Here is a 15,046-nt window from a genome sequence, read left to right as displayed (position 1 = left end):
ACCAATCAAACGTATGCAACTTTGTGACATTGGTCATGTTAGCTCCATGCTCAATAAAATTATTATGCAGAATATTATGAAAAGAATGCAGGATAAAACAGTGTAAGTTTTGTAATACCTACCGCCTTTATCTCAAGCATCTATATAATTGACTAATTAATCTAAAGAGAGGTTTATGTCAGCACTCTGCAAGCAGTAAAGCAGAGTGAGAACTCCTCTCACGTTTTTCTGAAGCTCGTCTCGGTGTTATCATTAAGTCAAGGCTTGCGCATTGAACTTAAAAGTGACTTCCGAGCTGTCCGTATTGCTATGACCACGCCCACCGTGGTACTCGTCCAATCGCAGTACTCTGCCAGAGCTGATTGACAGCTGAGGCTGTTCGTTAAAACTGGTGAACGGCGTCCCCGACCATTCAATACGGCTGTGCGTTAAAACGCAGGGAGAGGGAGAACTTGAGAATCAAGACGACAAATCCAACTGGAAGCGGAATTAAGGCGCAGTTTATTTGCAGGACCAGAAGTGCGGTTGGATATCGCATACTCTCGCGCTCTCTAGTTCCTTTGCGTTACAATTTGTATCACTGCTTCAGTAATACAGTGTTGGCAACACTCAAAGTTGCATCAGAAGGGTGAGTTTCACTCTCCTTTCTGCGTCCCGTTCCCAATGAACCCAGCGCACTTGGAGACTGGGGGCAAGCCAAGCATGGGATTACTTTTGTGATGTGGATTGTAATAGCCTTGGAGAAAAAAAAATATTTACTTTTCAACAATGTGAGAGGACCTGCGTCCTGGATTTTCATATATCTGGATATTCTGAAAATAATCGGCAACAGCTGAGAGACGCTGTAACCTATTTGCTGTGGAGCTCTCTCTCTCTCTCTGTCTCTCTCTCTGTCTCTCTCTCTAAGGTGTCTCGCCTGTTTGCGTGTTGTGGGACCAACATGGGATTCTTGTTGCCCCTGTAGCTCGGACCCCGTTTGTAGAAGGCTCTACTCATGTCTAACTTGTTTTCTGAGACCTTTACCGATGCGATTGCTGAAGTCCGCCTATCGTCGGATAGGATTTTAAAAAGATTTATTCGCTTCATAAATTCAATCATGAACTTTGCTGTCCGCGTGCTCCAGTTGTTTCTTGTGACGCTTCTGTATTTTTCAGCTGTCAAGGTATGTTTTTACCCCTATATATGAACAAGGGGGGCATTGGGTGCATTTTAAATGTCGCTATTTCGAATGCAGTGTGCCTGCGTCACTATATTGGCCGTCCTTGTCTTTCCCCTTGCGAGGTCACTGGCCATGTTTTAGCCAAGCTACTCCAAATTACCTGAACAAGCAGATCTGACAACCCAACCTTGGGCCATTTCAACACTATAGACAAGGGGTTCAGCAATATACACAAACAGCTCAAGTCCATTCAAGTGTTTGGAAGTTTGTTGGCAGTTTTGGTGAAGGCCCCATCATAGCCACCTTAGGGGATATTTTAAAGGCGCAGATGCAGTTTTGCGCTTGGTGCCAGAACATATCGGCGTCTGGAAACCAGACTGCCGTATAGGGATATATCACCCATAAATTACCAATATAAGTTATATTTCCTTTTTTCCCACCATAGATCGGCACTACCTTTAAAACTAATTCCTTAACATACTTATTAATTATGAAGTGTCAACAACATATCTAATGGTATCAATAAAACTAGACCAGTCAATCAGACGATTTTATTAGTACTTTGACAGTTGATGTCCAAATGTGCCTGTGTCAACAAAGGATCTACGAGCATAAATTCACAAATTATATATATATGAGCATAAAGTTTCCAACCAGTCCTTTAAAGTGTGTATATTTCTCAGATTATGAGAAAAACGCTTAATTTAGAAGCGCACATGGCGTCTCCATGGAGCTTCAGCAAAAAGCGTGACATGACGCGTCTGATAAGTCGCGTGGGGATTCTTCTGAAGACTGTGACACCATCGGGAGTTAGTGTTTATAAAGTATAGGCTATAGTTTATAGTGTATTAATAAAAGTGATAAACGTGAACACGTTACACAAAATTAATGTGCTACTGCATGTACTTTACGCGCCAAAAAGAGCCATTCTTGCTAATAAATAAGTGTATTGTCTGAATTGAGCATCCAGTTTTGTTACGAACCTTGGTTTTTAAATGAAATTTGGTAATTTGTTGCATCACCCTACACCCGAGGGCATGCAGCGATTAGTCAGGCGCTTCTGTGGGCCTATATATAACTGAACAAAGTATTTACATATACATTTTTAACTAAAATATTGTTTTTACCATAGAGTGCCTACATACCCAAGGAGGGAGGCAGAAGCACGTATGACGGTGAGTTTCTGCTTGCGCTCAATGGGGGGGCATCAAGAGCAGAGATTTGACCCATGGGAGTCTGTTGTCCCTGAATTCAACGCCCTCTTGCGTATTGTTGGGAAATGTGCTGATGTGTTTTCATGCAACATGACACATCTGTTAAATTGGGGGTCCATTTATGATATGCATTTGAAGCTTGCATTACAGCATGGTGTGCATTAGTTCACGTAATTCCACAAGGGATAAGTTGGAATGAGCCTTGCCCAACCTCTTATTGCTAAACTTCTGCCATGCTCAGAGAAATTAGATTTAATGTTATTAAAATGGATGTACATTTATCTGTTGTCCTTTCAAGTTGTACATGAGGTTAAACATGCAACTGTACAGAATGGATACATGCAGATTCACACACTTAATGTTTATGGGTTTAAGAGTTTCTTTGTGCTGGGCAGATTGCAAGACCGGGCTTGTACATGGTATAATTTGACACCCCAGACAATCATCCCATCACAAGTTTCTAAATGGGGTTCAAAGCATTTTCAAACACAGTCCGCTCATCGCAATGGTGCTACTCTTGAGCAGATAAAAATGCTACTTAACGGGTAATTGTTTCTCGCTTTTGACTTGCAGTGGTGCCATTTATGGAGGTGTATAACAAGTCTGTCTGCCGTCCACGTGAAGTGCTGGTGGAAATTCAGCAGGAGTACCCTGATGACATCGAGCATATCTTCATCCCGTCCTGTGTGGTTCTGACCCGCTGTGCTGGGTGCTGCAGTGATGAGATCATGGAGTGCACCCCCACCATCACCTACAACATTACTTTGGAGGTCAGAGGTCACTGCCACAGAAATACTTAATTCCAAAAGGCTCAGGTACATTTAATTTTTCCGCATGCAGTTCCATCTCGCACACGGTTGAGCGCTCGGCTCTTTACAGTATACTTTTTTGATCGCGAGTCCATATGGACGCGTTTGATGTTTCCGCACCGCAACTGCTTTGTTATACTCTATTAGCACAGTGAGTGGCAGGCGCATGTGCTGACGACACACAAAGACGTGGACTGGGCGTACTGTGCTGATGGCGAAATTTGCGTCGCTTACCTGCATGCGGAAACCCTTATGATTTGGTCTTTAGCTTCCTGACTGTTATTTGCCTTTTACCCCCAGACTTTCATACATTGTCTGTCTGAATCTTGTGTGTATTTTGTGGTGTTTCAATGTTTGTAATAGTTTTTTGCATTTTTCTGTAGATCAAAAGAGTGAAACCACTTCGTCATCAAGGCAACATGTTCATGAGTTTTACAGAACACAGTGAATGCCAATGTCGGTAAGAATACTCACACTTGCACACTATTTTCTCCAGCTCTCCACTTCTTCACTTAATGTCTGTCCTGTGATAAAATATCTCTTGTAAGTATTGGTGTTTGCTAAGGCCACTATTGCAATTGCTCAAACTTGGGCTATTTTCAAAGTAAGTAGACTGATGATTTTCACCTGGTTGATGATAAATGATAAATTCCAAGTTTTGCACGGGCAAGCACCACTCACTTTATCATGAGAACTATATTGTAGTAATTTTACTGAGGTTTGGCCTTGCATGATTATACTGTTCTATTCTGGATTCTGCGTGTCTATTTGTGTGTGTACAGATCTGTTTATGTCTAAACAAACAAACAAGTTCACTGAGGTAATGTCTTGCTTTTGTTGGTCTTTCAGGGTGAAGAAAGATGTTTCAGAAAAAAGAGAAAAGTGAGTCCCATTGTTATAGTCCAGTGATTGTGTGTGTGCGTGCATCCGCTCTCACTTTTCATTTTCTGCCATTTTCCCCTCCATCATTCATGCATTTATTTTTGTTTCATTATCTCTGTCATTATCTCACTCACCCTCACTATCTCCAACTAGGTGTATTCCTCCTGTTTTCCATTTCTTTTGATGCTTTCATCGTGTCTTCCTACTTTTCATGCTACATAAAACAGTAGAGCTCCTCACTGTTGGTACGAACCCTATGAACAGAGTGAACGGTGACTCAATTCTTGCGAATCTTGCCGTATAGTTTAGTGGATTAGTGGTCAGATTCAAAATTGGGCTGGGAAAAATATATTAAATATTCACAAAATATTTGCAATGATTCTGCTCCTGATATATGAGTAAGCAACGTTGTGAATATTGCAATGATGTTAAGGCACTTTTAATTTGGCCATTAAGTTTGAAGACCATGTCATTAGACAAATTTTGTGATCATTTCTTTTCTAACAACTTGCACAATTTGAGAGTTTAAAGAATTCATTAGCAAAAATACAAAATTATTAAACTGTATTCATTTCTTTGATTCAAAACTTAAATTCAACGATTTGATTGCATCATCACTCAAATATGCTAATTAAAGTCCCTGCATAGGATTTTTCATGTATTCAAATGTTTATTAAAACAGGATACAAAACATGCTTTTGATTATTTTTAACTATATTTCACAGTATTTGACATCGCCTTTTGATCTCTTTGTTATTGCACATCGGCTTCTGAGGTGTAAATTCAGGTGTATAAAGAGCTGCTTGAGCAGGTGTGCGAGTTTCGCCTACTAGTTCAATGCCTGTGTCCCGCATTCATCTTATCTGCGGTAAAGCTCCGTTTTATGATCTGAGGTTCATTGAGGTTAGGGAGGGATTTGTAGTCTCTGAAGCGTTTTTACGTCCGGCGATAAGAGTGTTTTCTCTACTTGTTTTTGAGCTCATTTCCACTCGTAAGAGATACCGCAGCGGTCAGTCAACCCCCTCTCCTTTGACTCCCTCTCACCAGAAAATGTAGGTTGAAGTGTTTAAATGTTTACTGAAGTTGACGGTACCGCAGAGGGTGTTATTCTTTGCACTGATGTGTTACGGGGTCAGAGGTTATCTCGCCGGGTTTAACAAGTTTAAATGTCTTCTGCTTCTGGCAAACAAGTGTCCCTTTGACACAGAGAGCGGATCTCCGCAGAGCACCGTGTTCAGAGACACTGGCTCATAACATGATTGAAACAGACCTCTGAAAAGAGTGATTGTAATTGTAGATAATAACCAGGCTGATATGTCAGCTTTGTGATAGCAAATACAACTTTACAGTCCTGAAGTTCTTTTTAAAGAAAATCTTTTACATTTTCTCTCCCCAATTTGGCATGCCTGATTCCCAATGCGCTCCAAGTCCTCGTGGTGGCGTAGTGACTCTCCTCAATCCGGGTGGTGGAGGATGAATCTCAATTGCCTCCGCGTCTGGGACCATCAGTCTTATCATCTTATCATAACATCTTATCACGTGGCTTGTTGAGCACGTTACTGCGGAGACGTAGTGCATGAGGAGGCTTCACGCTATTCTCCGCGGCACATATTATAGCGACCATGAGGAGGTTACCCCATGTGAGTCTACCCTCCATAGCAACCTGGGCAATTTGGCTGATTAGGAGACCTGACTGGAGTCACTCAGCACGTACTGGATTCGAACTCGCGACTCCAGGGGTGGTAGTCGGCGTCAATACTCTCTGAGCTACCCACCCCCCACTTCTGTTGTGTGTTTTTAAGAAAAGACACAAGAAGGTCTTCCAATGTACAAATTTGCCAAGTAATGATAGACCGATATGGCCAAATGCAATTTAAGCATAGCTATTCAGATGTACACGTATAAGCTGTAACTAAACATTGTTTACACTGATGGGCGTGCATGAGAGGGCTGAGTGCACGTTGCCTTTCGCGTGACTTAAGTGCACTGGTTTGTTCAAATGAAAACAAAACCAATGAATCTTGTGAATAACGTTCTGTTGTAAATAAACTGAGCTGCACTTCCTGTTGCATCACAAGAAGATGTCAACGCACTTGCGTCACGTGAGAGGCAGCGTGTACTCTGTCCTCTCATGAATGCGCACCAGAAGTAAAGTATTATAGTGAAAATGACTTCAATATTGACCTGTTTCTTACCATAAGCGGTCGTGTTGCTTTAGATGACATTTCATTTAAACACTGGACTTGTATGGATTACTTTTACTTTGACTGTCTGTGCTTTTTAGAGCTATAAAGTGCTGATCACCATCCACTTGCATTGTATGGACCTAGAGAGCTGAAATCGATCTATATCTATGTTGGTAACACTTTACAATAAGGTTCCATTTGTTAACATTAGTTAATGTATTCGGTATCATGAACAAACAATGAACATGAAAAATGAATATATTTGTTAGTTAATAAAAATACAATTGGTGAGGTTGAGTAAATGATGAGAGAATTTTCATTTTTGCGTGAATCAGTTTTTGTTTTCGATGTTTTTTTCTTTGTTTGTCATGTTCCCTTTCCAGAAAACCCAGGAAGGGCAAAGGCCAAAAGCGAAACAGAAAGAAAAACCGTGAAAAAAGCGGGATTTGTATGTGACCTCCGCGTTCACCTTCTCTCACCTGCACCTGAGTGTGGCACTCTTGGTCATCAAATTAATTTGGGAGGAGATTTTTTGCCTCCTTTAATCAGTGCATTCCGTTGTCAGTTGCCATTAATCCATTTGCTCCTCCCCCATTTAATTAAAACTGATCATCCCATGACAACCATCTTCCTGATCTTTGCCTAATGCAAATGCTCAAACTATTAACATTAACATTGACCAAATAGTTTGGGACAACCTCGTATATTAGACCGCAACAGTGGATGCCCACTATTTTAAGTGGCCTTGGTTACCAAAGTATTTTTCCCATTCATTTTCTCCATACTGATTTCAAAAACTTTTAAACCTTGAACCAAACCAGCTAGCTCAACCTTTGATTCGAAACAATAACTCATTTGAGTGTATTTGAAGATATGAATAAAAAGACAATTATACAAGAGTGTGTAATTAACTTTTTTTTTTTTTTTGGTTTTAAAGGGAATTAACTTCACATTATAATTCAAAACATTTTATATAAAATCCTTCATTATAAGCATAAAATATGATGTTTAGCAGAGGCTAGGGAGACTGACCTGATTACTTAATTCGAAATGCTTTATGGAGTGGATGGTCACTGTTGAGCTCTTGCCCACTGACCTATGGCTTCTACAGAAGAATGTACCATTACTTAAGGCTTTCTTTATTAACAGTGAATTGGATATTTACTTCTGGAACCCTACTGTTGCGCTCTATATGTTGTGCTACTGGCCTCAATAAATCTCGCTCTGTGATTGGAGGAAAGGTGGGCAGTAGTGTGGCAGCTGACATGCCCGCTCACCACATCAGCATGTTTTTCAATCAGTGGTACTAATCTGTCATAATATTTGTGCTGGATAATACTGCCTTGTTTGAGCTGCTTCCTGTTTTTGAATGCTTTTTTATTTTGTATTGTATTAGGATTTACCGTCATCCTCCCATTGGTTCTGAAATACTGTATAAAAAGGATTGTCCAAGATATTGTTTTATTGCTGTGAGTTTGGTATTGTCCTGCTGTGTGATGTGTCAGAAAGCATTACGAAAGTCAAACAGCCTGTTTACTTTGGTGCTTCTCCCAGAAATTGAGAAATTAAACATGCTTCGATAAGAGTGAAAAGGAGTGTGTGTGTGTGTGTGTGTGTGTGTGTGTGTGTGTGTGTGTGTGTGTGTGTGTGTGTGTGTGTGTGTGTGTGTGTGTGTGTGTGTGTGTGCGTGAACAATCTGCCCCTGTGAAACTGATGTTTTTTTAAGTCAATCTTTTTTCCTGTGGGCAAAGAGATTGTTGGTTTATATGCTAAAAGCAAATTAGATTTAAAGAAACAGTTCACCCTGAAATGAAATTCATCTATTAACTACATTTATGGAACGTTTTGTGCATTTTTGGAGCCCAAAAGTCCCCTGTCACTTCAGTTCATTGTATTTCCATGGAAGAAAGTAATGTGGGTTTGGAACAACTTGAAGGTAAGTAACTGATGACAGCATGTTCATTTTTGGGTGAACTATCCCTTTAAGACTAGAAACATACTTTACCTAATTACGCCTATGCAGATGAGAATACTTGGCCAATGCAAAGCCTCTGTACTCAAGGGGGCGATAGAGCTACATTAAAGTGTGTGCCGTTAAACTGGATGTGTAATTATTCAGGCAAGTTACTTATACTGACACTATCTTTCTTGCTCTGCAATATTGTCTTCAAACTGTTGCTCCACCTAGACAGTTTTAGGTTTGAAAGAGAAAACTAACTGTTGTTTACGCTAATGCCCACTATAGTGCCCCTTGTGGCAACTTTGAGAATTAATGCATTCTGGAACCCAAAAATGCACAAAATCGAGCTTGCTTACCTAGAAGCATCTGCGTTTGAGTATTTGCATGAAGTATGTTTCTGCATTAAGGCCTCTTCACACCAAGTCTGTCAATTAAATAACAAACCATTAATTATGTGTGTTTAGGAGTTTTTAGACATGCACTCAGGCCTGGCTCCAGCTCTAAGATGTAAGGTGGGCTGACCATTTGGAGGGGTGGGTGTAGGTGCAGTTCTCAAGGTGGGCCAAGTTCATGATTGGGTGGGCCAGGCCCACCCAGGCCCCCCTGTGGAGCCGGGCCTGCATGCACAGCTTAATTTTAAAATCGTATTGTGCACATTATTTCATGCCTAAAATTTGGAATTGGTGTGAGGCCTTTAGGTTAGGCTTAGAATTCAATTATGGCTGGTTTTGATAAACCTGTCCTCGGTTCAGTTGGCACCTTTTTCTGTGAGTCCAGCATTTTGTACTGTACATATACTTGTGCTCTGAATACCTTGATCCGACACCGCAAGAGGCAATAAACTGAAATGCTTCATTCTCATGCATTGCACTCTCTGATTTTATTTCCCAGTTGCGTTTTGTGTGAGAATAAGAATGATAGGATTGATTGCGAGCAAATGACAGCGATAGAGATAGTTCTGAATGAAACCTTTTATTCTGGGTAATTTGGTTACATATCCATGCATAAACCGAGCTTGCAGGTGCATGGCTATATCCTGCTTAACTTCAACTATATACACGCTACAAAAATCTCCTTGGACCTTCAGAAGGGGTAAAACCATGGAACCACACCAGGGTGGCTTAAAAATTTATAGCTCTGTGGTTATTAAACTCACCAGGTGCTTGTTTTGGTGTTCTGTGGAGTGTGTGTGTGTGTGTGTGTGTTTGGGTGAGAATGTTTAATGTGTTTAATGTAATTCCATCTTCCACAGTTCTTCTCTCTCATTTTCACTCTTTAGCAGTCAGTGTGAGCCTTGTTGCAGCACGTGTGCTGAGAGGAGAAGAAGGTTGTTTGTTCAAGATCCAGAGACGTGTCTGTGCTCCTGTAAACACTCAGAAGCCGACTGCAGGTCTAGACAGCTTGAACTCAACGAAAGGAGCTGCAGGTGGGTGTGTGTTTGTATATTTTACACATTTGTACATCTACCCATGTATTTATGTGTAAACATTAATTATCGCATGTTATTACAAGACGAGCCTTCCTGTTTGGTATTGTCAGGAGTGCCCTTTCATACGCTCCTGAGACTTAATGTAAATCTCCGTTATGTTTCATTTAAGTATCAACTTGTACATTTCCTTTTACAAGAGAAATTAAAACAGAAACCAGGATGCAAACTACACACCTTTCTCACCTTTTTTTACCTCTCATGAGTTTGCATCCCTGAGAAACAAATGAGACAGTTGTTGACACACAGTAAGAGTATAGAGCTGTACAATTAAAGGAATATTCTGGATTCAAAACAACTTAAAGGTCATTTTTCACCCAAAAATGAAAATTCTCATTATTTACTGAGCCTTATGCCATCCCAGATGTGTATGACTTTCATTCTCCTGTAGAACACAAATGAAGATTTTTAAAAGAACACCATCTCTGTTGGTCCTCACAATGCACATGAATGGTGGCCAGAACTTTGAAGGTCCATAAAGTAGATAACGGCAGCATAAAAGAAATTAATAACATCTCCAGTGGTTAAATCCATGTCTTCAGAAGCGATATGATGGGTGTGAGTGAGAAACATCAATATTTGCCCTTTTTTTCTAAAAATCGACACTTTGACCAGCTCTCCTATGTACGTTCAGGAGAGATCAGAGTTCCTCTTCTTCCTCTTTTTTTTTTTTTTTTTTTGGCCGATTTGCATTCTTTGTGTCTATCGCCACCTACTGGGTAGGAAGGAGAAAAAACTAAAAGAAAGGGATAAAGCAAAGGAATAATATTTAAATCATAATTGCACAACAGTAGATGATTATATGCACGAAGAATGTGAATCTGCAAAAAAGCTTCAAAGTTCTGACCACCATTCACTTACATTGTATGGACCAACAGAGCTGAGATATTCTCCTAAAAATGTTTTGTGTTCTGCACAAGAATGAAAGTCATACACATTTGGGATGGCATTAGGGTGAGTAAATAATGATATAATTGACATGTTTTATATACTATCCCTTTAGGTTCATTCAACATCATTTGTGGCTTAATGTTCATTTACCACAAAAATAATTTCAACTATTCGCTCCTTGCCTTAAAAAAAAAAAAAAGAACAAATCAAGGTCACATTGAGGCATATACAATGGAAGTGAATGGGGCCAGTGTTTGGAGGGTTTCAATGCAGAAATGTGAAGTTTATAATTTTATAAAAGCAGTTACATTAATTATTTTGTTAACTTGAGCTATAAAGTAGTTAAAATTGGTGTTTTATGGTCATTTTAAGGTTTAGGGTATCATAGCAACAAAGTTGTAAAATTGGATAGAAAAGGTTATGTTGATCGCACTAAAATCACGTTAGCACACATATTGTTAACGTCTTGTAGCTATACTTTTGAAACAGTGGGATTGGCCGTCCTTCGCTTCTGTTGTAAGTGCCTCACCTAAACCCAGAGTTTTGCTTTTTTTTTTTATAAAAGGATAGCTTCTGTTTAAAAGAGGCTTCAGATCACCAATGAATTCATCTAATTGTTTCGAAGATAAATAATCCAGTTTATCAACAACTCATTTGTGATTTGTCTGCCCAGTGGGTCTCCAAAGGAAATCTCCATAGCGCTGTTCCAAAACCTAGAAGCCGCCGTGTTGTCTACTGCCTTCATAGGCAGCAAAAGGAAGCTTCTGGAACATGGAACCTCACAAAAGACTGATTTGGAATGCGCCACAAATAGTGTTTGACATTGAAATGTTGCCGCGTTACCCATGCGGCTCTCTAAAAATACAAATACATAGCACACACACATATTTTGTAAAATTGTCTATTTGGACTACTTCTGAACACCTTTCAGTATTGAATGAAAATATGAATATTTCTCTCATCAGGCCATCTCTGCCCACCGCAGAGCATAATTATTCCATCCCATTGCCCTCATTCATTCTTGCTCTCTTTCTCTCTCTTGCTCAGATGTGACAAACCAAGAAGGTGAAGCAAACCGAATCAGGCCAAGAATGGACTCTGACATGAAGGAATATTTCACCAGTAATTCACAGCACTTTGAACTTTCAGTTTTGAACTTTCATCTCATTTCTTTGAGCAACACGGAGAGAATGAGAGAATGAAGTAAAGGGGTTTTGGGAAGTGAAATGTTCTGTCTGTATGTTTTTCGTGATTTGTGCGCGTATTAAGCGAACCGAGAGACTGAAACACAGAATTTGATTTGCTGCTAAAGTGTCTTCCGAAAAGACCTGCGTAAACGTTTCTGATCTTGGCTGGTGTGCGTAAACTCGTAATCAAAATCACTCACTGAAACACATCACTGGATTTTAGGTCTGCTGTGCAGTTTTTCATGTGAATTTAAACCAATGAACAAGTAACCGTTTGAAAGTCTGTGACGATACATCACCGTCCACTACATGGATACGAAGTGTTCATTGGAATCATTCCTCCCAGTACGAGGACAGCGAGCACAATGTTTCTGTTTTTTAAAGAGACAATTTTCCGGGTCTGAGAGGTTTGACGGAAGACTGAACTAATTGGAATGTCACACAGTGACACCATGGAAACCTGCCTGCCACTGTGTTAAATGTTTGCACCATGTTCTGACCTTGACCAGGCAAATGCAAGAAGATTTTGGTCGCATTCACTCCAAAATCTCCATTATTTGGTATGTTTGGAAAAACCACTTTGAGTAGATCATGTGACTAGATTCCATGCTTCCACACTACTGGTGTTTTGAAATAACAAAGATTTAATTGTCGTTCAGTAAGTCTTGGAATTTTAGTCCAAATCTATTCCACCAAACAATTCAGTAATTTATGAGTTTATTTTGTAGAATATATTCAGTATTCTGTCTCTTTGTATTTAATTTGACCTATTTATGTGCAGTGTTATGGTAAGATGAACCCATTCTCCCTTGTTTCGTCTGCAATACTGCAAATCTCCACGGCTGCCTAGAGAAAAAAGCTTTTCGCCCTGTTTTATTTCTCCGTAGATGAACAGAGAAACATTCCTGTTGCTGATCAGTGAGTTATGTTGCCAAATGACTTGATTTTGCCGCCTTCTGCAAACGTGTGTGTGCCGTGTGATCTCAAACAATTAGTGTGAATGTGATATTGTGTGCAGATGTGGCTTGTGTATGTGTTGATGAACACGTTATTACGTGAGTGTGGCATACGTATTGAATAACAATATAGCAGCCAAATGTAAATATAGGCTGCCAAACCCACGCCACCATTTATTTTTACTATCATAAAATCTAACAAGCTGATACGGTGTATGTTTAAATGTGGTCTGATTTGATTGGAGTTTTACTGTTTAAACATTATTTATTTACTCCCTGTAAATATGTTGAATATTAACATCTTTTTTTGTGTCTCTGTAATGTAGTAAAGCATATTTATTTTCAAATTATATTGCCCATTTTCTATAAAACTTTCTTTGGAAACGATTTCGTTAATTTGATGTGTGACGATTACATGAAAACACCTCATATAATAATAATTGATCTATTGTCACACATTATGCATAAATGTTTTTGCATATATACAGTGAAATTTATTTTTTTCACATATCTCAGCTAAGCTGGGGTCAGAGTGCAGGGTCAGCCATGATACGGCACCCCTGGAGCAGATAGGGTCAAGGGTGTTGCTCAAGGGCCCAACAGTGGTGCCTTGGTGGAGTTGGGGATTGAACCCCTGACCTTCTGGTCAGTAACCCAGAGCCTTGACCACTGAGCCATCACTTTTAGTGCTTTTTTTTTTTTTTAGATGCCAAAAACGTTTGTATTTAATATTCATAATAATTAGGTTCCTTTGCGTAAAGTATAAAGTTATCAGCAGGCCAAGACGAAATCTGTGACTGAATAGATTTTTAGCAGAATTGCTGATTTTGGAATTCCAAAAATAATAATTCTGGAATTCTGTGGAATGCATAGGGCTGCTCTGGGTTCTGTACAAGTTAACCTCAATCAGCATTTGTGGCATAATGTTGATTACCACAAAAATGTATTTCGACATGTCCCTCCTTTTCTATAAAAAAGGGAAATTCAAGATTATAGTGAGGCACTTACAATGGAAGGGAATAGGGCCAATGTTTGAAGGGTTTAAAAGCAGAAATGTGAAGCTTATAATATTATAAAAGTACGAACATTAATTCTACTGTTAAAACTCATGTATTATTTGAGCGGTACATTTGTTTAAATCGTAATTTTTGCAGTTGTTTTAGGGTTCCATCATCATTGTAACAATGTTGTAGAATTGTCGATAACTTTATTAAGAAAAGGTTAGTAAGTGATTATATCACAATAAAATCATGTTTACATGCATATTGTTTGTCTTGTTTCTATTGTTTCAAAAAATGGAGTATTTTAACGTTCAAAAATTATCCCATTCACTTCCATTGTAAGTGCCTCACTGTATCCTCGATTTTTGCTTTTTTTTAAAGAAAAGGGGGGATGAGACAAATTTAAATTTCTTTTGTAATCAGCATTACGCCACAAATGCTGTCGATTGAGATTAACTTGTAGTGAACCCGGAACATTCCTTTAAATATGGTGAAATGTGATAAATTGTACTTTATGAATGGTGAAGGTTTCTAATACTGCAGAAATCCTAATTTTAGTTTTCAGTCAGCTATTTATTACTAATTTTGTTATATATCATAAATGAGATGATAATCATGATTAACTCGATTACACTGTTGTATCAGTACTTAAGGGAATAGTTTGGGTTCAATACAAGTATAGCTCAATCAACATCATTTGTGGCATAATGTTAATTACCACAAAATATTATTTCGACTTCCCCCTCCTTTTCTTAAAAAAAAAGAAGCAGAAATCGAGGTTACAGTGAGGCACTTACAATGGAAGTGAATGGAATAATTTTTTTATGTTAAAATACTCACTTTTTCAAAAGTATAGCCAAAGACATGAGCAATATCCCAATTTTACAACTTTGTTGCTATGACGACCTAATGTCCTAAACCTTATACCCCAAAAATTACTTTAAAAATGTCCATTTAACAACTTTACAGCTCTAATAATACATAAATATAAGAGTTTTAACAGAAGAATATGGTATGTGGTTTATAAAATTGTAAGCTTCACATTTCTGCCTTTAAACCCTCAAAAAAAATTTATGTCTCAATGTAATTTATATATTAATATATATAAAGACATTATATATGTCTCAATTTGTGCTTTATTTATATTTATAAGGAAAGTAAGGACGAGTCAAAATTATTAATTTTATTTTGTAATCAGCATTATGTCACAAATGCTTTCTACTGAGCTTTAACATGTACTTTAACATGTATTGAACCTGGAACATTCCTTTAATGCACAGCATTGTATTGGCTGCTTCCCATTTGTGAGCGAGCT

General features: G+C 38.8%; 1 protein-coding gene across 2 annotated transcripts; it reads left to right on the top strand.

Annotated features, from left to right (window-relative positions):
• Positions 1-411: 411 nt before the first annotated feature.
• Positions 412-14,727, top strand: LOC127638915 (vascular endothelial growth factor A-A-like). Of its 2 annotated transcripts, XM_052120668.1 has the most exons (7): positions 412-1,162; positions 2,292-2,334; positions 2,947-3,143; positions 3,566-3,642; positions 4,032-4,064; positions 9,490-9,636; positions 11,635-14,727. In XM_052120668.1, the coding sequence occupies exons 1-7, from the start codon at positions 995-997 to the stop codon at positions 11,654-11,656; spliced, it is 687 nt and encodes a 228-aa protein (XP_051976628.1). In that variant the 5' UTR covers positions 412-994; the 3' UTR covers positions 11,657-14,727. The 2 variants fall into 2 exon arrangements, with proteins under 2 accessions (XP_051976628.1, XP_051976629.1); XM_052120669.1 differs by lacking the exon at positions 11,635-14,727 and having other exon boundaries at positions 6,634-9,628.
• Positions 14,728-15,046: the final 319 nt, after the last annotated feature.

Source organism: Xyrauchen texanus, chromosome 47 (genome assembly GCF_025860055.1).
Source record: "Xyrauchen texanus isolate HMW12.3.18 chromosome 47, RBS_HiC_50CHRs, whole genome shotgun sequence".
NCBI classification, from domain to species: Eukaryota; Metazoa; Chordata; class Actinopteri; order Cypriniformes; family Catostomidae; genus Xyrauchen; species Xyrauchen texanus.
This window is presented reverse-complemented; position numbering and strand designations above follow the sequence as displayed.